The sequence below is a fragment of the Hemitrygon akajei genome, unplaced genomic scaffold, assembly GCF_048418815.1.
Source record: "Hemitrygon akajei unplaced genomic scaffold, sHemAka1.3 Scf000105, whole genome shotgun sequence".
Taxonomy (NCBI): domain Eukaryota; kingdom Metazoa; phylum Chordata; class Chondrichthyes; order Myliobatiformes; family Dasyatidae; genus Hemitrygon; species Hemitrygon akajei.
In genome coordinates, this window is record NW_027331991.1 from 1,450,698 (window position 1) to 1,475,625 (window position 24,928).

Below are 24,928 nucleotides of genomic sequence, written 5' to 3' on the forward strand. Positions count from 1 at the left end.
GTATGAGGTCCTGAAATTACAATGGGAGATTGAAAATGCGTGTCAAAGGGCAATGTTACAATAGTCATAGGGGATTGTCATGCAGGTGATTAGGAAAATCAGGATGGTGTTGGTCTGAAGAGGAGGAATTCCTAGAATGCCTACAAGTTGCTTTTTAGAGCAGCTCGTGGTTGAGCCCAGTTGGGGATCAGCTATTCAGGATTGGGAGTTGTAATGAAACGGAATTAATTACGGTAGGTAACTGAAGTTCAAAGAACCCTTAGGGGCAAGTGATCTTAATGTGATCACATTCACCCCGACATTAGAGAAGGAGAAGTTAAAGTCAAATGTGGAATAAAAAGAATTAGAGAGGCATGAGAGAAAAAATTGTCAAAATTGATTTAAAAAGAACACGGGCAGGGACGAAAACAGTGCAGCAATGGCTGGAATTTTTGGAAGCAATTCGGAAGGCACAGGGTATACACAGTGACATGCAAAAGTTTAGGCACCCCTGTTCAAAATTTCTGTTACTGTGAATAGCTAAGCGAGTAAAAGATGACCTGATTACAAAAGGCATAAAGTTAAAGATGACACATTTCTTTAATATTTTAAGCAAGATTACATTTTATTTCCATCTTTTACAGTTTCAAAATAGCAAAATACGATAAGGGCCAGAAGCAGAAGTTTGGGCACCCTGCATGGTCAGTGCTTAGTAACACCTCCTTTGGCAAGTATCACAGCTTGTAAACGCTTTCTGTAGCCAGTCAAGAGTCTTTCAGTTCTTGTTTGAGTAAATTTCTGGGTTCAGACATTAGTAGCAATGTACTTACTGTGGAAATTACAAATCACAATATTATTAGAATCACAGAGCCAAGCAGCACTGAAACTTCCAGCCCTTCCAGTCAATGCTGACCTGTTTTTGTTGTTACTGCCCATTTCCAACGACCTGCACCAGAGCCTCCCTACACCTCCCATCCACGTCCTCACCCAAATACCTCTTTTGTGTCTAAATCAAACCCACATCCTCCACTTCCAGTGGCAGCTCATTCCTCACTCCCACCAACCTCTGAGTGAAGAATTCCCCTTCAGATTCCCCGAAAATAATTCACTTTCACACTGAATGTATGTCCAATGTTAGGGTGAGAGGGAGGACGGGGCAGAGAAGGAAGACGGGAGTGGGTGGTCGAGTGCGGAGAGAGAAACAGAGCGGAGAGTTTATACTTAATATCTTTAAGAAAAACCAATTGTTTGAACTTGCTGCAAACCTGCTATCCGTACCCTGTACATTCTTAAGCAAATTACTGATCTAGATGACAAGTAGCAATGGTTGATGTTCAAAGTAAATGTTATTATCAGAGTACGTATATGTCACCACATGCAACCCTGAGATTGCTTTTCCTACAGGAACACTTAGCAAATCTATAGAATAGTAACAGGATCAATGTTACTAGCATAGAATTCAACTGTGCAAATGCAAATATAATTAAATATCAATGAATAATGAGAGCAATGGGGTGTAACCCTGGGGAACCTCACTAGGCCCGGGCCTCGAGTCCAATAAACAGCTTCCCACCATCACTCTCTGCTTCCTACCATCAAGACAACTGTGCATCCAGTGAGCCAGCTCTCCCTGGATCCCGTGTGATCTGACTTTTCACAGCAACTTACCATGCTGAACCGTATCAAAGGCCTCACTGATGCCCATATCGGCCATGATCCTGGGACAGAGGTGTCACCGATCAGAGGGCATGGAATTAAGCAGAGGATGAAGAGGTTTAGAGGGAACTGAGGAAGAGATTTCTCACTCAGAGGGTAGCTGAAATCTGGAACTCACTGCCCGAGCTGGTGGTGGAGGCAGGTCCCTTCACAACATTTACGAAGAGGATGAGCATTGAAACTGCCGAGATACAGTCGGCTATGAACCAAGTGCTGATAAATGGGACCAGTGTAGACAGTGAGTGGATGGTCAGAACAGGTATGGCCGGCCAAAGGCCTGTTTCCGTGCTGTGTGATCCACCACTCCGGACATGCTAAATTAACGATGGTGGCACCGCAAGGCATTGATTTCAAAACTCCACATCCCTCTCCAACCTGAAATAAACCTGACTGAACCCCTTTGTCACCACTGGGAATATCTGTTTCTGTCAAGGTAGCATAGAGATTGATCACTTCTGCTAAACAACTGACAATTGATGAAGTTCCTGTGTCTTCTTCCATTAATGTTGCTGCCTTACAGCAAAACTAACCCTCTCACTGTGTCAGAATCAGTGATTAAATCCCGCACCAAACACTGCTTTCATCCCTGCACATTGTAACTTGAACCATCTCACTGAGGGTCTGTAGACACAACCCCTGCCCTCTGCACATGTGATCACATCTCCCCTGCTTCTGACATTTTAAATACCCTCTGAATGGTTTTTTGATACAATCTTAAAGTTATGGTACATTCAGCTCGTCCTCAGACCTGACAAACCATGTCTTCCCACAGCTGGTTCCACCTGTTGGTGTGTCTTCTTTCCTCCACCTCCAGGGAAGCTGCATCTCCACATTAACTCCTCACTTGAGACGACTGTCTATACCCGTGACACAGGAAACCACATCTCTGTCACTCTATTAAAGCTGCTACCATCTGGGAAACGGTACCGCAGTATAAAAGCCAGGACCAACATTTTCTGGGACAGCTTCTTCCACCAGGCCATCAGACTGATGAACTGACGCTGACTTGAATGTACTCTATATTACATTGGCTGTTTTAATTATTATAAACTATTATAAATTACTATGATTGCACGTTGCACATTTAGTTGGAGACATGACGTAAAGATTTTTACTCCTCATGAATGTATGAAATAAATTCAATTCAATTCAATTCCTGATTCCATGCCTGACCTGCTCGCCTCTGGGTATCCTCCATCAACAAGCTCCTTCCTCAGTCTCCATCTGCGAGGTTACAAAAACAAAACAAAAAAAAAATTAAATGATCTACTAGACAGCTCCTGTACCCCTTTACCCCTGAACATGTTCTCCTGTTAAAACTGTTTCCTCAGCCCCTTCCCGATTCCCTTTCCCTTTCAGACTCCCGATATGCCAGCATATCCGAATTCACTGTAAGGACATTTATACCTCACAGGAGGATGTGGAAACCCGTGTACTCTGATGCACTGGTCACTGACACACCCTCCCCCTTCCCAATTTGCACTCGCAGCCCATGACGGTGACAGCTGTCCTTGACTCTGGGACTCTGTAACACACAATCTTATAACTCATAATCTTGTGAACAGCAATCTTAGACAGTCATTAATATGAAGAGAGAATTGTTTCCTGAAAGGACACGCGAGCTAAGCTGTCTGATCCAGTTCACCAGATCGTCCCTTGTTTAGAACTTAATTTGTCTCGGAACCATCCTCCCTGTATCACGGAATGTCCAATCATCCCACTTTCTCCCAACAGAACCCATCCCGCCTACAACCCCACACCCACACTCCACTCATAACCTCTACCCACACACACAGACAGAGCCCATTCTCCGCAAACCCCTTGGAGAACCACAAGGAATTGATCCCACAGCCCTGGCTCGGTCGCAAAGTTAAAACCGGGGCTGAGGAGAGCCTGGAGCCCACAGCCACCCGGCAGAGCTCGGGCCAGGCCCTTTCTCACTGCTACCGGCCGCCGATTTACACAAACCCGACATCAGCCCCTGCGGACCGCCGCTCGGACTATCCCAGTGCTGCGACGCATAGTGTCGGCAGCGCGCCTGCGCATCTCGCTGTGGTGTAGATACTGGCCGGGGGTCCCCACAGCGCCACCACTGGCAGGAGCCGGAGGGACAGCGCAGAGAGCTCGGCCAATCGGCTCTTTCACTGGGACACGCTGAACTCCCCAACAACTCCATCTAGCTGGAATGTAATGACCAACAAATATAATTCCTGTCAGCGATTAGCTGTCTGAGTGATTCGATGACTTTTAGAGGAAGGGGTATCTATGGTCCACATTGTCAGGGTGTTAGTTTACCAGGAGACAAAGGCGCTGCCTGAGGATCTCAGTGGGTCGGGCAGCATCTGTGTAGGGAAATGGACCGTTAACATTTCGGGCCGAGACCCTCCCTCTGGACTGAGAGTGGACGGGAAATAGTCAGAGAAAAGAGGTGAGGGGTGGGGATGGGGCAAGAGCTGAAGAGTGAGAGGTGGATCCAGGTGAGGGGGGAGGTGGGAAGGTGGAAATAGTGACAAGGGTGGGAGGTGAGTGTTTGGGGCAACACGGGGCTGCAGAAGATGGGAATTAATTCCATAGTGGATGAACAAAGAGGTTAGAGAGTATTTGTTATAAAGCGTGCAATGAAGATTCTGCAGACTGATCCCTGGAGTGGTGGGGTCATCATATGAAGAAAGATCAAATGTGATAACCCTTTCATTTAGAGAATCGAGGACAGAGAGGTGATCACATTGAAATGCACAACATCATTACCAGCTGAACCAGGGATCCCAGTCTCTGAAACAGGGGGTGGACTGTCCAGGACTGAGATGAAGAGAAATGTATCCACCCAGAGGGTGGTGAATGTCTGTAAATCCCCACCACAGAGAGCGGTGAAGACACAGTGATCGTCCTCACATAAAACAGAGAACAGCAGATGTGTGGAGACCGAGGGGAATCGAGGAAATGAGGATCGGGCAGAAGTATGTGGCTGAGAAGGGAGAGCAGCCGCCATCTTGTTGATGGTTAGAAGGGCTGATTGGCCTCCTGCTGCTGTTTCTCACTTAATGTTTCAGTGTTCCTGTTCAGTGAGGCTGGAGGAATGTGAATAGAAATTAGTGTTTACAGACATAGACTGATTTAAATGAAACCTGCACATTTCCTGTGTGGGTCTGAATTGTGTGTCGGGATGGGGTGGGAATCGAAACTCTAACTCTGAGAGCTCTGTGACCTGGGGCTGGAGGGAACGGGACCGGGGAAGATATGGTTGGAAAAACTAAATACGCATCTAGTTTAAATTTGGAAATAATATAGGGAAATAATAAAATAATTTGGGAAATGCGGCGGTGGGCAGGGCAGTGTGTGAAGGGCGAGGAACAGTCACCGGGTCACGTGGGAGACCCTCACTCGTCACGTGATCCCGTTTTACCGCAGATTGGAAGCATCTATGGGTTTGTTTCCGAGGCCCCGCCCACCGCCTGGTGACGCAATTAGCACATTGCGCATGCTCACATTCCCGGGCTAGGCAGTGTTTTTTCGTTCTTTGTGAAAGCGGGACGGCGGTGAGATCGGGATGGGGAGGGGTTCTCGCCCCCTTGGACGGGGAGCCGGAGACGGATTATTCTCTGCGGGGCAACACCAACAATTTTCCTTCGGTGAGTATTGAAACCGGTCCCGATCGGGGAGTTCTGACGTTGGGTAGTGAGTTAACTTTCCCGAACTCAAACAAGAGAAAATCTGCAGATGCTGGAAATGCGAGCAACGCGCACGAAATGCTGGAGGAACTCAGCAGGCCGAGCAGAATCTAGGGGAAGAATACAGTCGACATTACCGGCCGAAACCCTTCGGCAGGACTGGAGAATAAAAGGTGGGGGTGGGGAAGGGAGAGAGAAACACAAGGTGATCGGTGAAACCTGAAGGGGGAGGGGATGAACTTTCCTGAACTGGCGGCCTCGCCTCGCTTCCTTCACAGAATCTGCCGGGGTCGGTCCGGGTTGTGAGACTTTCACACCGAACCGTCTGAGATGAGCCGCCGCTCAGCCCGTTGTTCTGGTCCTATTAGCAGGATGACGTAAAACATGTTTCTATATTGTTACTGACAGAGAATCGTATATTTTGTGTTCAGTGTGTTATCTGAATGTAATTGCCTGTGATGCTGCTATAAGTCAGTGTTTCTCTGTACCTGTACCTTCCCGTACTTGTGCACTTGGCAATAAATTCAACAGCACCTGCGAAAAGTCAGTGAGATTTGATTAGTGATGATCACCTTGGCAGCTCGGTAGGTCGAATGTATGAGACAGTACACTGTTAAATGCAAAACCCTGAACAGTGTTGATGATCAGAGGGATCTTGGAGTCCGAGATCATCGCTCCCTGAACGAGACCGCACAGATTGATCTGCACAGTTTAAGAAGGCAAATGGTGTGGTAGTCTTTATCATTGAGTTCAAAAGTCGGGAAGTTATGTTGCAGCTTTATAAGATTAATTAGGCAACATCTGGAGTGTTTCATACGGTTGTGGTCGCTCTCATTCTCCGAAGGATATCGGGGCTTTGGAGAGGGTGCAGAAGAGGTTTACCAGGATATTGCCTGGAATAGAGGGCCTGAGATATAACGGGAGGTTGGACAATCTTATGTTGTTTTCTCTGGAGCCGTGCCGGCTGGGGTGAGACTGAATAGACGTTTATAAGATTACCAAAGGATTAGAAGCAGTGTTTCAGAAAGGCAGCGTCCATTTTTAAGGAACTCCAGCACCCAGGGCATGCCCTTTTCTCAATGTTACCATCAGAGAGGGAGGTAAAGAAGCTTGAAGGCACTCACTCAGTGATACAGGAACAGTTTCTTCCCCTCTGCCATCTGATAGCCAGATGGACATTGAGCCCTTGAACACGACCTCACTTTTAAAATATATAGTATTTCTGCTTTTTGCACAATTTTTAATTTATTCATAGAATAATAGAAAACCTACAGCACAGTACAGGCCCTTCGGCCCACAAAGTCGTGCTGACATGTCACTACCTTAGAAATTACTATGGTTACCCATAGCCCTCTATTTTTCTAAGTTAGTTTTTCTCCTGTGCCGCCAGGTTCCTAACCAAAAATCTTTGAAAAGACCCTATCATGCCCACCTCCATAAACATTGCCAGCAGCCCATTACACCAGTTTCCACCAGTCTCTGACTAAAAAAACTCACCCCTGATATCTCCCCTCTACGTATTCCCCAGCACCTAAAACCTGTGCCCTCTTGTGGTAACCAATTCAGCCCTGGGAAAAAGCCTCTGACTATCCACATGATCAATGCCTCTCATAAACTTGTATACCTCTATCAGGTCACTTCTCATCCTCCGTCACTCCAAGAGAAAAGGCCGAGTTCACTCAACCTATTGTCATAAGGTATGCTCCCCAATCCAGGCAACATCCTTGTAACTCTCCTCTGCACCCTTTCTAAGGTTTCTACATTCTTCCTGTAGTGAGGTGACCAGAATTGAGCATAGTGGAGTGTGACCAGGGTCCTATATAGCTGCAACAAAACCTCTCGGCTCCGAAACTCAATCCCACGATTAATAAAGGTCAATGCACTGTATGTCTTCTTAACCACAGAGTCAACCTGCATAGCAGATTTGAATGTCCAATGGACTCAGATCCCAAGATCCCTCTGATCCTCCACACTGTGAAGAGTCTTACCATTAATGCTATATTCTGCCATCATGTTTGATCTAATATATTGAACAACTTCAAACTTATCCGGGTTGAACTCCATTTGTGACTTCTCAGCCCAGTTTTGCATCCTTTCGGTGTCCCGCTGTAACCTCTGACATCCCTCCACACTATCCACAACACCTCCAACCTTTGAGTCATCAGCAAATTTACTAACACATCCCTTTACTTCCTCATCCAAGTCATTTATAACAATTACAATGAGCAATGGTCCCAGATATACATATACTGTAATTTTTATTATTTTATTTTGTGTTTTTTTTCCGTCTATATTATGTATTGCATTGAAATGCTGCTGCAAAGTTAACAAATTTTACACCACATGCCGGTGATAATAAACCTGATTATGAATCTGTGTGGACAGACGTTATATTTTTCCTGGGGGTTGAAATGTCTAATACATTTAAGGTGAGACGAGATATAAGTGGCAAGTTTGTCTTTTTCCACAGAGTGGTTGGTAGCTGGACTCTCTGCCTGGGGTGGGAGACCCCACCAGTCACGTGATCCTGTTTGCCCCTCCCATTTATCCACAGATGTACAATCTCTTCGCTCATGCTCACTGTCTCCGGTTGGGTGGTGTTTTCCTTTCTGCTCAGTACTGAAGCGGAACGTCTGCGGGATTGGGAAAGGGTCCTCGCCTCCTGGGTCAGGAAGCCAGGGGTCAGATCGGGAAAGGGTCCTCGCCTCCTGGGTCAGGAAGCCAGGGGTCCGATCGGGAAAGGGTCCTCGCCTCCTGGGTCAGGAAGCCAGGGGTCAGATCGGGAAAGGTTCCTCTCCTCCTGGGTCATGAAGCCAGGGGTCAGATCGGGAAAGGGTCCTCGCCTCCTGGGTCAGGAAGCCAGGGGTCAGATCGGGAAAGGGTCCTCCCCTCCTGGGTCAGGAAGCCAGGGGTCAGATCACTGTCTGCGGGCCAAAGATATCGTTTTCCCATCAGTGAGTATTGAGACCGATCCCGAGTAGGGAGATCCAATGTTAGCTGTGAGTGCCGAACTGAGGGCCAATTACTCATTTATTTTCCAATCATCTGGGCTCTTCAAAAAAATGTGGATTTCACTTAATCTGCATTGAACGATCCAACCCAGGAGCCCAGGCTGTTTATTTCCACAGAGTTGAAATTAGAGACCCACCAACAGGTCACGTGAGGCTGTTTAATGCAGATCTACCCCACCCTCTGGTTTGTGACTCAAGATCATGTGGTGTGTGGTCAGAGTCCCCGGATGTGAGGTGATGCTTCCTCCATGTTGTCTTGGGGAATCTGATGTTGGCCACTGAGTCCCTTTAACTTCCCTCAACTGTCTCACGTCCTGAGCCTCCTTGCATTTGTCCTTGAGCTTTATGGCTGTTGTCTTCTCCTGGATTGGGGTGGATGAGCAAGAACGACCCAGGTTGTGGGAGTCTTTGATTTCACTACCTGCTTTCCTGAGGGACTGGGAAGTCTAGGGGGAGAATGGTTTCTGTGATCTGCTGATCTGGATCCAAAGGTCTCTGCCACTCCTCGCAGTCATGGGCAGAGCAGTTACTGTGCAAAGCATGAAGTGTCCAAATGGGAAACTTTCTATGGTGTGTTGATAAACAATTTGGTGAGGATTCAAAGTATATATGGCAATGTTTTTGTTGTTTGTTCTAACTTTGTCAATTTAAGATCCTTTATGCAGTAGTGTGTACTATTAATTCAGTATCTGTGTATTGCTGGAGAACCATAATTGATCGTCCTTGCTTTCTGCTCCACCTGGTTCCATCTGCTCATTCCCTGCCCATCTTGTTCAACCTCTGTCCAGTCTCTCTCCCAACTTCAGTGACATGCATCAACTATCTGGGTCAACCTTGGTCCACCCTGTATCATACCTCTGCAATGATATATATCGGCAATCTTTCTTGTCTTCATTGTGAAGTATTCTTTCACACCTTCGTCCTCACTGAGTTATTTCCTGAATCAGTTTTTGTCAGCTGGAAAGTTAGAGGGTCATCCGGTACCAGTTCTGTTGTGCATTGGTGTGGGAGTGCTAGTTTTTGAACTGTGACTGGCTGACACACTGCATCATATTACAATCAGCAAAGAGAACTGGGAGAGTTGCTGCTTGGACTCTAGTCCTGTGTTGGCTTTGACTTTGGTTACTGCTTCTACAGATGGGGCTGAATGGTCGTCCTTCTGCAATGAAGCAGAAATTTCGAGCAGCTGGACATTGGTTGTGGGGAAATCCCCGATTGCACTACCCAGTGTGAAATGGGAGGACAATGTGCGAGACTCTCAGGGTCGGTGAGTGGCAGATTAAGCTGTGTGATTCTGTGAGGTTGGGTCCTGGGATATCATAGTTTTTGATCCAGGTAAAATGGATGCGAGGATCGAGCTGCTTGTGCTTACGAGGTGTTGAGCAAGTATTTCTGGTCTGGGATCAGATATTTGGTTTTGGAGTTCCTTTGGAAGCAATGACTGCCAGTCTGAGGAGAGGATGAGTTCCCATTCCATCCTCACAGGGACAGGTTATGAGTAAATGGGCAGTTCCATTTTTACAACAGTAGAAATAGACCCGTGAGTTTGGTGTTCAAACTGTGTTAATGTGCTTCATTATCTCTCTGGTTAAAGTGAGAACTGTGGTGAGAGGTTTATTGGAAGAAAAACCCCAACTGGAAGCAAACCACAGCTGAAGACGAGGGAACAGCAACAAGTGAACCAGCCCGAGGACTGAGAGCATCAACTGGAGAGAACAACTCTGAATCAACTGACTCGGAGTTCTCATTGATTCAGTCGGAAGAAAGGTTGGTGAGTCTCATTTACTCAGACACTGGTCCTTTAGACATTACATACTTGTACAAGGGAAGGTAGGATTTAGTTGGAGTGGGACTGAATGTGCCCAGAATAACCAGTTATGCTTCTGTCAGACACAGTTGCAATCAGTCCAGGTCTGGTAATGTGCTTCCAGCAGCCCAGCCCTTTAAGACCACTCCCATTCTGTCGAAGTTGAATCCGGATTAAGTCACTCAGAGACCGTATAGTACAAACTCTTTATTTCAAGCACCCGGGGCTCACTCAGTTAGTCACTCAGACAGGAACAGACTGTGACTGTTCCCACCCAATCCACCAATTCCCCTCACACCACAGATATATCTGTCCAGATACTCCCCACACAGGACAGGCTGGAGCCAAAGTTATTTACTATGATAGCCCCTGAAGACAAGTTACAAAATAGTCATAATGGCTTACACACACAGAACAGACTGAAGCTGTCCTATCTCTACACATGAGTGCACAAGGAGATAAGCATCCTGAAACCCTAGCTAGCTACCCTCAAGAAGAAATATGGCTCAGCATGGCTTAGTACATCTGTTGATCATCAGGAGTTTCTTTCAGAAAAACAGGCTGCTATTGTTTAACGAAGTGTTAACCCTTTTACAGACTTTATCATTCCCTCCTTTACAGAGAAAGCAACCGAGTGGAGCTTTGACTTCTCAGTGGGTATAACATCAGTAGTTAGAACAATGAGAGGTACAACCATTAGGACATAATGCAATATCATGCCCCACATATTACCGAACAGGCCTTCGAAGAGCACCATTTCGACCCTTTGGTGAACCCGTGTAAATCCTGCCCTACTCTCTTGATGCTGTCCGTCTCCTTTGCAGTGTGCTCGGAGAGCGATGTAACGTTAGTAGACTCATCAGGGATATAGGCGCAGCATTCTATGTCAATAATAGCACAGGTTCCCCCTTTCTCAGCTGGGATAAAATCTAAAGCCTTATGATTCTGTACGACTGTTTGCCAGATTGCAATCATTTCAGTGGATATTTCTGTTACTTGGGCCTGTGTTTCTGTCAGGGCCCCTGCAGTATTGTGGCCAGCTCCACAAGTGCTGTATCCAAATTGATTATCTCTTGTGAATTCCTGGCTACTCCATAGGAGAGAAAAGCGATCAGCCAAAATCACTCAGTCTCAGTTACTCCTCTCCGCTGCTGGGCTCCTGCAGGTATGGCCAAGATGCATGTTTCCCAGTGTAGGAAGTTCCGTTTGGTGGGGGCCTGAGATACCATCCCTCAAAACATTGACAGCCACAGTCATCACAGACTGGACCACAGTTCCTCACTCTCTTCCCCAGGTGTTATTTGAAAAAGCCCAGGCTGAGAGTTCCTCACTGTAGTTGAGCGGGATTACTGACATTTGAATCATACTTTTCCCATACTGAGGAATTTCGGCACAAACCCAGCAGGCCCCTGGTTCTACCTGCTTGGCCCAGTTGTGACAGAGAGACAGAAAGGTGTTAACATAGGGGCTCCTGTGTGCTGGGGTAAGCCCTCTTAAAGACATAAACACAAACACCTCTGTTACGGTTTAATTGAACCAGCAGCTATAGTCCACACCTGGACTCTGGTTTTGATGTTAAAACCACTGTCTTTATTCGTATCTACTTATAATATAACAAATTAAGCAAAATAATCAAAAGTTTAAAAGTGTTATGAGCACACATATGTGTAAGTATAACTCCCAAACCACTCAGCTCAGGGAATACCAAGCTGAAAGTCTTGAGATGGTGAAGTATGAAAGTTCAGTTCATCCACGGAATCAATGACGAGAGAGAGATATTTGTAATCCAAGGTGAATGTCAGGAGAAGGCAATTACGTTGAATTCCACAAATTCCACAGTGGTAAAACAGGATAACAGTCGCTGTAGGTCTTATCCGTCGTTGTTCTAAATCCACATACGAATTATCACCAGAAGTAGCTTATTGCAGGAGTACTGTCTTCAGAATGAACTACCACCCAAGCAAGGGTTAACACACAGGTAGATTCCGCAAGGTACTCCCAATCCAGACCCAACACACAAAGTATTACCGACAGTGATTTCCACAGAATATCCCTTCTCACAAGTGTTTACCACATAACACACCCGAATCCAGCTAAGGGTTAACAAAAGTGGTAGCCACGGGATACTCCAACAAAATCCCCAGATGGATTATACGAATCATCACCAACAGTGATTGGTCACAGGGGTACCTCTTCAAGTGAATTACCACACCCAGGCAAGGGTTAGCACAAGTGGTCCTCACAGGATACTCCCAAACCAACAGATCCACTCCAATGGATCAAACAAAGCGACAATCACACATTCGGTATACACTGAATCAATAATCAACCCACCCTTGTGGGCATAGGAGAGCCCAAACAGTGACCTTTGGCTACTAGGTCATTTGTTTCGAACCTTCCATCTTCTTTCTTTCTCTCTGGCTGACTGTGTTTGTGACTGTCCTTGCTTAAATAAAACAAACTGCGAGCTATTGTTACGTACCCCATAACTGGGTCACTTACCAGCAAAGATAGAGAGGTCCGCTGAAGTCTGATGGTACTATTTTTAAACGTTTTTATTTATAAAGGGGCACAAAAGTAAGGTTAATACAAACATTCAGATAACATACGTCGTCACTACTCAATCTAAAGCGCGGGTACAGTAATAATCAACAATAAGAAGTAGCTCTATCGTTTGTCTAGGGGTAAAAATATTGTCCGATAGAAATATCAAAGTCTCTGGAGTTCATGCAGGCTTTTAGCCTTTTGGGGACCGCTGGATTTCACGTGTTGGAGAGAGAGAGAATTTTTGGTGAGAAAATAAACTTGCCAGCCTTTTGGACTCAAATCGTTGAATCGGGAACGTGGGTTCCCCATTGTCAGTTTGAAGTCCTTTTCGGTGTTATCAGCCACTCGCTCCCCAGGCTAGGGGAAACGAACCACACGTGGCTTCCGAATCGCTTCCCATCATCACGGGAGCGATGAGCGATGGTGTCTCCTTCTGGTGCATCGCTAGGGTACTGCCTCCTGCAGTCCCCTTTTTATCTTGACTTGCGGAGTTGTAGATGTCAGTCAAGGTGGGGTGATACAATCCCCACCCCACATTGCCCGAGGGTGTCCATGTAGCCATGATAGCTGGCACGTAGCATAGAATCGCAATCCACAAAGGTGTCTCCAAGAAAGAATGGTCAAATCCGTTGCGTTGTCTCTCTTTCTTTTCCTGGGTCCAAGACCTGAATTAATAGCGATCTTGCGATTCTCAGGAAGGAGGGGGCTGGTATCATAACACTATATAAACACAAGCTGCGAGCAAGTGTAAACATGCTGCCTAGTCAAATAGTTCTGCCCCCTCTCTCTCTTAGTAAGAATCAAACAGGAGAATATTAGTTCTGGGGTTGATCAGGATTTAAAAGTCGGGTCCTAATAATATGTCAAAGCTCGTCACATTCGATTTTGGTCATTGTCAGGCCAATCCATATTATTTGTATTAATAATGTTGGCTAACTTTGTAAGCATTGGAGCAGTAAATCATTATTAATGGGTATTTGTCCCCCCAGTTTAAAGGCTTGGTCTCCTGTGAAAGTGCCATAGCAGGCCACAAATCACATCCAGGGTCAATATACCAGACATGGGTTCGGAATCCCATGTTTCCCTATCAGTTCAAACTTTAGACTGACGTTCCTACCCTTCCCTCCTATCTGGGCCGGCCTTGGTTTGCTTACGTTGTTTTTCCTGCTCTCGTTTTCGGCACCCATCCACCCATTCACGCTCCGCTTTTAGCATCTCCCAACCTTTGGCGTTCCTTCTGCAGTACATACCTCTATCCCTTTCTCACATGCGTTATTCCTCCAACTTGCTGATAATATACTGTTCCACTTTAAAGGTATGTCACATTCAGAATTTTTTCCAGTTAGCCGAGGATTTCCTTCCACGCTGCTGTGCGGTGTTGGGAAATCATGTACAAGGCAAGTTACAGCAGTAACTTCTGCTGGGTGAGTTGTTTTGTTCACCAGCTCTAACCCAGCACAGATGAAAGTGTGCAAGGGAGTCGGCTGGATTCGAACTCAGGACCTCTCGCCTCGAAGTCCAACGCTGAAGCCACTAGGCCATCAGTGGCATAGCTGGCAAAGTTCCATTTTACATCTGCATTTTCCTTCCATTCCCTTTTCAACAATTTCCACTTCTTTCCTCAGTTCTTTTTCCATATCAGATTTACTGCTTGTTCTCATGAGGTAATAATGCAGGCTCCCCCACCCCCCTCCGTCCGTGGCCACATTTTGAGTGCTGCACTCAACATTTGAAAATCTTTTTCCTTGTCTGGAAAACTCTCACATAAAATTGTGTAGGGCTGCTCCTGGCACACTCGTATCAATCGACTGCAATTAACCGATTATCTTTCATTAATTTATCGGGCACAAAGCCTCCTGCTGAATTAACAATCAGATAAATTTACCCAGCAGGCACCTCCTGCTCAATTGATGAATTTACCTGACTTGGCTGCTTCCTGCCCACTTAGTAAAGTTTACCCAGTACCGCCTCCTGGCCACTTAATAAATTTTATCCAATACTGCCTCCTGCCCACTTAGTAAAAATTTTGCCTACCTTATACGAGTCTCCAGACAGATTTTTTTCCCGATCCTGTTAAGGTATGTGATCAGCCTTGGGCGAGGCACCGTACGTCCAAAGGAACTGACGGTGAGTGACAAATGTAAATTACCTATTGGGTACCCGGTCAGCCTCCACGGTCCCCAGAGTGGTCCAGATGCTTACTCAGCCCATCTGCCCGGTGCTCTGCATATTGAGATCCTGTTCATGATGCCAAAGTTAAAGCTGAATCTGAATAAAACTTGAGAGAACAGCTTCTTATTGACACCACAGTTTATTGCACATTCTCCTGCAGGAGTTTGAGCTCCTGTTGTCAAAGGGAAGGCACGTAAGCACTGCCACCACCTGACAAGTTGACTGACTTGGGTTACAGCCGTATATTTATTCATCGTACACCCCATGCATTACTATTGCAAGATGTTATTTGAATTGGTACACCCACCAAGTGTGTTGGTGCAAATCTTAATTACAAATCTTAATTGCAAATCTTAACAGAGTTTGCTATGAGAGAGTGCAGATGAACTTGATCGAACTCGGGAGATCAAAGTACTTATCAACAGTGATTTGCTGGCTGTGAAACTAATTACCTCTCTGTATAAAATTCACTATGCACATGTCACTGGGTAAAAAAAATGCACAGTACATGATTTATGTGCACACTGGTCATTACAAATTAGAGGGGACATTAGTGGGAAGGTGGGGAGACCTCCAGTGTCCCTGATACCCTCACCTACAAGATGTGCATCCAGCTGCAGCTTGTAACCCTGCACTTTAAGGAGTTGGAACTTGAAATGGATGAATTCCGGATCATCCAGGAGTTGGAGGGGGTGATAGATATGACATGAAGAGAGGTGAGTTACACACAAGGTGCAGGACACAGGAAACTGGGAGAGAGTCAGGAAGGGAAATGAGGTTAAATAGCCATCACAGAGTACTTTGTTGCTATCCCACACAACAACAGGTGGAACACTTTAGAAAGTATTGGGGTGGATTACCTGGCAGAGGAAAGTCAAAGGAGTGATAGGGGATTCATTAGTTAGGGGAACAGAACAGGAAGGGGACTAATAACCTAGTGGTAAGGCTGCAAGAGCAAGTGTGGTGGAGGGGGGTGCTGATGTGGTTAAAATGATTTGTAGGGGGAATGGGAGCCAGAATGACAGGACAGATAGTGGAGAGGGTGATTTGAATTGAATTGACTTTCTTACATACATATACATGAGGAGTAGAAGTCTTTACGTTACATCTCCATCTAAATGTGCAATGTGTAATTTATAGTAATTTATAATAAATAGTTTGTGCATAGAACAGTCAGTATAACATAGATATGCAATTGTATTAGCATGAATTAATCAGTCTGATGGCCTGGTAAAAGATGATGTCCTGGAGCCTGTTGGTCCTTTTGCTGTGGTACCGTTTCCTGAATGGTAGCAGCAGGAACAGTTTGTAGTTGTGTTGAATTTGGTACCTGATATCCTTTGGGCCTTTTGACACACTTGTCCCTGTAAGTGTCCTGAATAGTGGAAAGTTCACATCTACAGATGCGCTGGGCTGTCTGCACCACTCTCTGCCATTTCCTGCGATTAAGGGAAGCACAGTTCCCATACCAGGCAGTGATGCAGCCAGTCAGGATGCTCTCAATTGTGTCCCTGTAGAATGTCCTCAGGATTTTGGGTCCCCGTCCCCAACTTGTTCAACCATCTGAGGTGAAAGAGGGCCTGCTGTGCTCTTTTCACAACACAGCCGGTATGTACACACAATGTGAGATCCTTAGTGATGTTTATGCTGAGGAATTTAAAGCTGTTCACCTTCTTAAACCCAGATCCATTGATGTCAACAGGGGTTAGCCTGTCTCCATTCCTCCTGTAATCCACAATCAGCTTTGTTTTTGTGACAATGAGGGAGAGTTTGTTTTCTTGACACCAGTCAGATGTTGTTCAGACCTCAGATAGGGTCAGCAATCAAATGATTGAGCATAGTGTGATGAATGTGCTGAGCTGTGTATATCACAATGCAAGAAGCATCGTAGGAAAGCCCGATGAGCTCAGGACAGGGAATTATGATATTGTAGCTATTATTGGAATTTGGTTGCACCCAACAGTCTGAGGAATTTAGAGGAACAACTTTGTAGAGAGATTGCGGACCATGCCAATAAACAAAGGTTGATTCAGTAAGTGATTTTAACTTTCCATATATTGAATGGGACTCCCATACTGTAAAAGGACTAGATGGGGTAAAGTTTGTCAAATGTGCCCTTAATCAGTATGTAGAATCTCTGATATAGAAGTGAACAATAAGCTGTTAGGAAATGATCCAGGGCTGGTGACAGAATTTGTGATCATAATGCCATGAGATTCAAAGTAAAGATGGAAAAAGAGAGGTCTGGATCATGGGTTGAGATTCTAAATTGGAGAAAGGTCAATTTTGATGGTATCAGAAACATCTGACAAATGTGGTTTGGAACAGGCTCATTCCTGGCAACAGAGTTCTTGTAAGTGGGAGGCCTTCAGAAGTGAAATTTTGAGGATGTGGAGATTGGATGTGCCTGTCAAAATAAAAGTTGAAAAGTTACAGGTGCAGGGAACCTTGCTTTTCAAGAGATATTGAGGCCCCGGATATTTTGTTCCTCCAAATGCCTCTGACTGTTGGGTGCTACCAAGATCCATTAATGACTACAATATCAGGATTCCACGCCCTGAGCTCATCTGGCTTTTTTTTTTAAGTTGTCTGCTGTTGGTTTCTAAAAGATTCCCAATTATCTTTGCTCTTTTGTTTGCCCTCTCTTTGGCTTTTATGTTGGCTTTGGCTTCTCATTTCAGTCACGGATATGTCCTCCTGCCTTTCCAATGCTTCCACTTCTTTGGGATGTATCGATCACTCAGCTTCCGAGTTGCTCCCAGAAACTCCAGCCATTGCTGCTCCGTTGTCACTCCTACCTTTTCCCTTCCAAACAAGTTTGGCCAGCTTCTTTATCACAGAAACATGGAGAAGTTCAGTCCAGAAACAGGATATTTGGCCCATCTAGTCAATGCCAAAAAAAATTTAAGCTGTCTAATGCAAATACCTGCACCGGGACCATCACCATTTTCACCTTCCCCACTTACCCATGAACTCTGGTTGTCATCCCACAAAACTTCAGTGGAAAAAGCTGCTTGCATTTACCCTATCTATACCCTCATAATGTTGTATACTTCTAAGAAATCCTCAAAGCAGTGTACATTTTCCTTGTTTATGTTTCGAGCCGTTTTTAGGTGTATAAGATGATGAGGGGCATTGATCGTGTGGATAGCCAGTTTTTTTTCCCCAGGTCTGAAATGGCTAACACGAGAGGACATAGTTTTAAGGTGCTTGGAAGTAGATACCGAGGGGATGTCAGGGGTAAGTATTTTACACAGAGAGTGGTGGGTGCGTGGAATACACTGCCGGCTACTTGTGTGAGAGTGTTTCAGTTACTGTGGGGCCAGGCACCCATGCAGCTCAGTGGGAACAGGGAATAATACCAATGGAGAGAGTCAAACTGAGCCAAGTCACAGATTGGAGATGGCAGAAGTGCCCCATTCTTAGAGAGACAGGAAGAGCATCAGAGCATTCAATGCTCATTCCAGATACCAGCACTGTGCCCAGTTAGAAGATGATTTCTCCATCCAAATTGTGTTGAACTTCACTGTAACAGTGTGATGTCAGTTCACACCTTGACAACTCAAGTGATCTGAAATGTTGTCCTGCACCCATTGATGGATTTTTAAAATCTTTTTACAGGTTACAAATGACAAGAAATTTGTCTACAGAAATCTCAAATATAGTTTTGCTGTCTCTGTCCAGATAATTAAGAAATGGAGCAAGGGATTCACTCGATCATCCTTCCTGCTCAGACTGTGGGGAGGAATTCACTCGGTCATCTGACTTACTGGCATGTCCATCATTTTAATCAGGGGGGAAACCATTCATCTGCTCAGACAGTGGGAATGGATTCAGTCGGTCATTTCAACTGAATGTATATCTGCAAGTTTACACTGGGCAAGGCCATTCACCTGTGCTGTGTGTGAGAAGGGATGCAGTCAGTCTTCCCACCTGTGGACACACCAGTCAGTTCATACTGGGCAGAGGCTGGTCATCTGCTGAATTTATGGGGTAAGGATTCACTCGGTCATCTGTCCTAATGGCTCACAAGCGAGTTCTCACTGGGGAGTGGCCGTTTACCTGTTCGGACTGTGGGAAGGGATTCACTTGCTCATCTAAACTGAAGATCCATCAAAGAATTCACACTGAGGAGAAACTGTTTACCTGCTCAGACTGTGGGAAGGGATTCACTCAGTCATCTGAACTGAAGGTACATCAGAGAGTTCACACTAGGGAGAGGCCGTTCACCTGCTCAGTCTGTGAGAAGGGATTCACCACATCATCTCACCTACTGATTCACCTGTCAGTTCACACTGCAGTGAGAGATTTCACCTGCTCAGTCTGTGGGAAGACATTCACTCAGTCATCTAACCTGCAGAGACACCAGCAAGTTCACACTGGGGAGAAGCTGTTCACCTGCTCAGACTGTGGGAAAGGATTCACTCGATCATTCAACCTGCAGAGTCACCAGCGAGTTCACACTGGGGAGTGGCTGTTCACTTGCTCAGACTGTGGGAAGGGATTCACTCAGGCATCTCACTTACGGAGACACCAGTCAGTTCACACTGGGGAGAAGCCATTCACCTGCTCAGTCTGTGGGAAGACGTTCACTCAGTCATCCAACCTACAGACACACCAGCGAGTTCACACTGGGGAGAAGCCGTTCACTTGCTCAGACTGTGGAAAGGGATTCACACAGTTAGGTAGCCTACAAACACACCAGTTAGTTCACACTGGGGAGCGGCCGTTCACCTGCTCAGATTGTGGGAAGAGATTCACCACATCATCTCACCTAGTGACTCACCAGTCAGTTCACACTGCAGAGAGGGATTTCACCCGCTCAGATTCTGAGAAGGGATTCACTCAGTCATCTGATCTGCTGGCACACCAGTGAGTTCCACTGGGGAGAGGCCGTCGACCTGCGAATGTGGGAAGGCATTCACACGATCATCTCATCTATTAAAACACCAGCGAGTTCACACCACAGATCATCTGCTCAGGCTTTGGGAAGAGATCCTCTCAACCGTCTCCACCAAGGCTGCATCATTGTGTTCCACTGGGGAGAGGCCGTTCACCTGCTGTGAATATGGGAAGGGATTCACTCAGTAATCTAACCTTGTAACACACGACCGGGTTCACATTAGGGAGAAAGTTTCAATAAGCTGTAGGCTGGATATTTTTCTATCCCCATTGCTGAATGCAATTTCGAGAGTGACTGGGGAATCTAGTACAAGAGGGCATGATGTAAGGTTTGCAGGGCGCCCATTCAGAACAGAGATGCAGAGACCATTTTTTTTTGTCAGAGGGTGGTGAATCTATGGAATTTGTTGCCACGGGCAGCAGTGGAGGCCAAGTCATTGGGTGTGTTTAAGGCAGAGATTGATAGGTATCTGAGTAGTCAGGGCATCAAAGGTTACGGTGAGAAGGTGGGGGAATGGGACTAAAGGGCAGATTGGATCCACTCATGATGAAATTGTGGAGCAGACTCGATGGGCCGAATGGCCGAATCTGCTCCTTTGTGTTATGGTCCTATGTGATTTTTTTTCTCATGTGTGTTATTCCTGTTCCTCCTTCTGTCCAAGGTCATGTTAATCTCAGTGGGTTTGAGTGTAAGTAGTTTTTTCTAAACTTGTCATTTCAGTTCTTACTTATCTTTGTAAATTTTACTGATTGAAATGGGACTAAGATATTTTCATTATAAAAAGTCAATGTCGGTATTGATGGAAGTGTTTATTGCCTTTGTTGTATTTGTTAACTATTGAGCTCTGTTTGGCAGTTTTTTAAAGCCTTGAAATAAATTTTGTCAAAGGTTTTCCCAATATTCCACTACTTTCTGTTGCTTTTGCTTGTTGATTTTCCAGATACGTGGTTATCAAGAGTCCCGGTGAAGCGTCATGGCCGGAAATGTTGATTCCCATCCATAGATGCTGCCTGACCTGCTGAGCTTCTCCAGCACTTTGTGTGAATTTCTCTCGATTTCTTGCATCTGCAGGTCTTCCTGTTTCCCAGATATTTATATGTTTAGTGAAATAACAAGCCGGCCGTGGGGTTGTGTGGCTCTGTTGGTAAAATATTAAATAAAATCATTAGATAAAAGGTGGCATAGGGTTGGGCAGTGTGGAATCTGTGGGTAGAATTAAGGAACAGCAAATGTACAAAAAAATCCTTGATGGGAATTGTATAGTGACCCCAAAACAGTAGTAAGTATATGGTCCACAAATTACAATGAGAGATAGAAAATGAGTGCCAAACGGGCAATGTTACAATAGTCATGGGGGATTGCCATGCAGGTGATTAGGAAAATCAGGATGGTGTTGGTCTCAAGAGGAGGAATTCCTAGAATGCCTACAAGATGCTTTTTTTTTAGAGCAGCTCGTGGTTGAGCCCACTTGGGGATCAGCTATTCTGGATTGGGTGTTGTAATGAACCGGAATTAATTAGGTCACTTGAGTTCAAGGAACCCTTCGGGACAAGTGATCTTAATCTGATCAAATTCACCCCGACATTAGAGAAGGAGAAACTAAAGTCAGATATGAATAAAAAGAGAATTAGAGAGGCCTGAGAGAAAAATTGGTCAAAATTGATTTGGAAAGAACACGGGCAGGGATGAAAACAGAGCAGCAATGGCTGGAATTTCTGGAAGCAATCTGGAAGTGACGGGATATACACATCACAAAGAGGAAGTAGTATTCTAAAGGTAAGGTGACAAAACCGTAGCTGCTAAGAGAAACCAAAGACAACATAAAGACTAAAGAGGGCACAGAACAAAAATTACTAGGCAGTTAGAGAATTGGAAAGTTTTAAAAATGAACAGAATGCAACCAAAACCATTAAGAAGGAATAGATTAGCTAGCCAGTAATATTAAAGAGGATACCATTTTTAATTTCAGGTACATATTGTGTAAAAGAGAGACAGAAATGGATATCAAACCACTGGAGAATGATGCTGGAGAGGGAATAATGGGGTGAGGGTGAAAGGTGATGGCTGATGAACTGAATAAGTATTGTACTCACTCTTATCTGTGGAAGGCACTGGCAGGAATATGAAAGTCTCAAATGTCAGTGGTCAGAATGTGTAAAGTTACGTTATTCGGGAGTAAGTAGAAGGAAAGGCAATGGGCTGTGATTTTTTTTACTGGAAGGAGAAATCGATATTCATGCCTTCAGGTTGGAGCTACGTAGGTGGAGCATGATTTGTTTCTCTTCAACCCTGAGGCTGTCAAGTGGAGCAACTCCAGCCATTGCTATTCTGCCATCATCCCTGCTAGTGTCCCCTTCCAATCAACTTTGCTAAGCTCTTCTCCAGTGCCTCCGTAGTTCCCCTCACTCCACTAATAATGATGCATCTTGTTTTACCTTTCCCCTCTCAAAGTGAAGGGTGAATTCAGTCATGTTATTATCACTGTATCCACATGCTCCCTTTACCAAAAGCTCCCCAATCAAATTTGGTTCATTCCAGAATTAACTTTTCCCTAGTGGGCACAATTGCAAAGGGAAGGTAGGTCACATCTGGAATTTTCAACTTAGCAGGCGATTTCCTCTGACGTATTGGGAAATCGTGTGCTAGGCTAGTTACAGCAAAGGCTTGCCATTGTTGTATTTGCCTTCTGCCGGGTGAGATTTTTTTTAAAGAGATCACCAGCTCTTAACCCAGCACAGATGGGTGCCGGCTGGATTCAAACTCAGGACCTCCCGCCACTGATGCCACTACGCCACCAGCCGGCTACACAATTCCAAGATGATCTAAAAGGCATCTCATTGGTATTTTCCAAATTCCCTCTCTTGAGATCAAGCACCAACCTAATTTTCACAATCTACCTTCACCCATCACACTCATGGACTATTTGTCTCACTCCCATCGGGGGTAGATACGCAGCGTCCTCACCAGGACTACCAGCCTCTGGGACAGCTCCTTTTCCCAAGCAGTAAAGCTGATAAATATCTCTGCCCACTTACCCATACTTCCACAACACCAAACACCTCTACTTTATCATTTCCTGTCTGTCATCTTATATGCAGGCATCCTATGCCGAGCGTCACTTTATGAACATACAATCAATCCATGCACAGTATATAAGTTGTGGATATATGTTGTTACTATTGTGTTTTTGTGCTGTATTGGAGCCGGAGTAATAATTATTTCGACCTCATTTACACGTGTCTGCTGGAAATGGAATTAAACAACCCTGAATCTTGAAGAAACATTTCAGCAGGCTGCAGCATCACATTTCTGTCTCTCAGCGTTATTGCGGCAGAGCGCCACCTGGTGACAATGGAGTCCACAAATCAGGGGGTCCTGTTATTGTGGCAAATCACCACCAAGTGGCAGTGTTGTCCACAAAAGGGAAAGGTTTACAGCGATAAGAAGGGGTGTAGGGGCTGGAAGCCAACTGCAAGTGGATGAAGTGCCAGAGATGCCCCAAACCTCTCTCCTCACCACTAGTCAGGGTCCTAAACAGTCCTTCCATATGAGGCAACTTTTCAACATCGTGCTTGTTGGGGTCATCTACTGTTTTCAGTTTTCCAGGTGTGGCCTCCTCGACATTAGTGAGACCCGATGTTCTCTCTGCATTCTGCTCTCTGTCCCGGTGAGATTCTGCAGATGTTGGAGATGCAGAGTAACATACACAAAATGTTGGAGGAAGTCAGGAGGTCAGGTAGCTTCTATAGAGGGGATAAAGCAAAACAGAGATTTCCTGCCAAGACCCTTCATCAGGACTGGAAGTGGGAAAAGCCGGAATAAGATGGTGCGGGGTGTGGAAAGAGTCCAAGCTGGTAGGTGATAGGTGAAGCCAGATAAGAGTGAAGGTGAGTGGGTGGGCGAGGTGGGAGATGAAGTGAGAGGCTGTGAGGTGGTAGGTGGAAAATGCAAAGGACTGAAAAGAAGGAATCTGATACGATAAGAGAGCGGGCCATGGGACAAAAGGAAGTAAAAGAGGAACCAGAGGGAGACGATCCGCAGTGGGGAAGAGAGAAGTGTGGAGACAGAATGGAGGAGACGGGCCTGTGGGTTGATGAAAAAAAAGGTAGAGGTAGAAGTTAAAGATGTCGATGTTCATGTCATCAGGTTGTAAACTACCCGGATGTAATATGAGTTGTTGCTCCTCCAACCTGACAGTGCCCTCATCATGTTAGTTAAACAATGAACCGGAAGTGAGAGTGGATTAATAATTGTCCCCCGGGATCACTATTAAATCAATCCTCTCTCCCCTTAAACCGGTGCCCTCTGGTTGTTGATTCCACAAAAATGGGGTAAAAGAAAAGTAAACATATAAAACGTACAGCACAATACAGGTCCTTCAGCCCACAAAATTGTGAGGAACATGTCCCGACATTAGAAATTACTGGGCTTACCCATAGCCCTCTATTTTTCTAAGCTCCATGTACCTATCCAGTAGTTTCTTAAAAGACCCTATTGTAGCCGCCTCCACCATCGTTGCCGGCAGCCCATTCCACGCACTCGCCACTCTCTTGTGTAAAAAACTTACCCCTGACATCTCCTCTGTACCTACTCCCCAGCACCTTAAACCTGTGTCCTCTTGTGGCAACCATTTCAGCCCTGGGAAAAAGCCTCTGACTATCCACACGATCAATGTCTCTCATCATCTTATACACGTCTATCAGGTCACCTCTCATCCTCAGTCGCTCCAAGGAGAAAAGGCCGAGATCACTCAACTGCGCACATTCCCCATTTATGTACACTCATAGTGTGGAACACCTGCATAATGTCACCTCAATCTCCAGCACTTCAAGGTGTGAAGTCCCAACCTGCCCAACCTCTCTCCAGAACTCAGTGCCTCGAGTATCGGCAGCATTCTCGTAAATCTTTTCTGCACTTATTCCAGCTTAGCGTCCTCTTTCCTATAACTGAATACAATAATCCAGACGTGGATACCCTAACAAAATCCTAACCCTAATGCAACCTCACCGGCCTCTTCTTCAGACCATGAGCCATGAGATATCAGACAGGGGCTGGTCAGTCAATCGAGTCTCCTCCGCCATTCGTTCCTGTCCAATTGATTATCTCTCAACCCCATTCTCCTGCC

At 45.5% G+C, this 24,928-nt stretch overlaps 2 protein-coding genes across 3 annotated transcripts in view; both read left to right on the forward strand.

The window, feature by feature from the left end:
- The window catches only part of LOC140723236 (uncharacterized), a 701,392-nt gene that overhangs the window by 110,214 nt on the left and 566,250 nt on the right, over positions 1 to 24,928 (forward strand). The window contains 1 exon segment of the mRNA XM_073037835.1: positions 3,547 to 3,720. Within this exon segment, the coding sequence (XP_072893936.1) occupies positions 3,547 to 3,720 (174 nt within the window).
- Positions 5,199 to 20,599, forward strand: LOC140723247 (uncharacterized). 2 transcript variants are annotated; one of them, XM_073037860.1, is made up of 3 exons: positions 5,199 to 5,324; positions 9,969 to 10,145; positions 18,522 to 20,599. In XM_073037860.1, the coding sequence occupies exon 3, from the start codon at positions 18,922 to 18,924 to the stop codon at positions 19,774 to 19,776; it is 855 nt and encodes a 284-aa protein (XP_072893961.1). In that variant the 5' UTR covers positions 5,199 to 5,324; positions 9,969 to 10,145; positions 18,522 to 18,921; the 3' UTR covers positions 19,777 to 20,599. The 2 variants fall into 2 exon arrangements, with proteins under 2 accessions (XP_072893961.1, XP_072893962.1); XM_073037861.1 differs by having other exon boundaries at positions 9,969 to 10,141.

Bases quoted from the DNA above. Each gene is read 5' to 3' on its own strand.
- LOC140723247 (XM_073037860.1), top strand. From the start codon at position 18,922: ATGGCTCACAAGCGAGTTCTCACTGGGGAGTGGCCGTTTACCTGTTCG.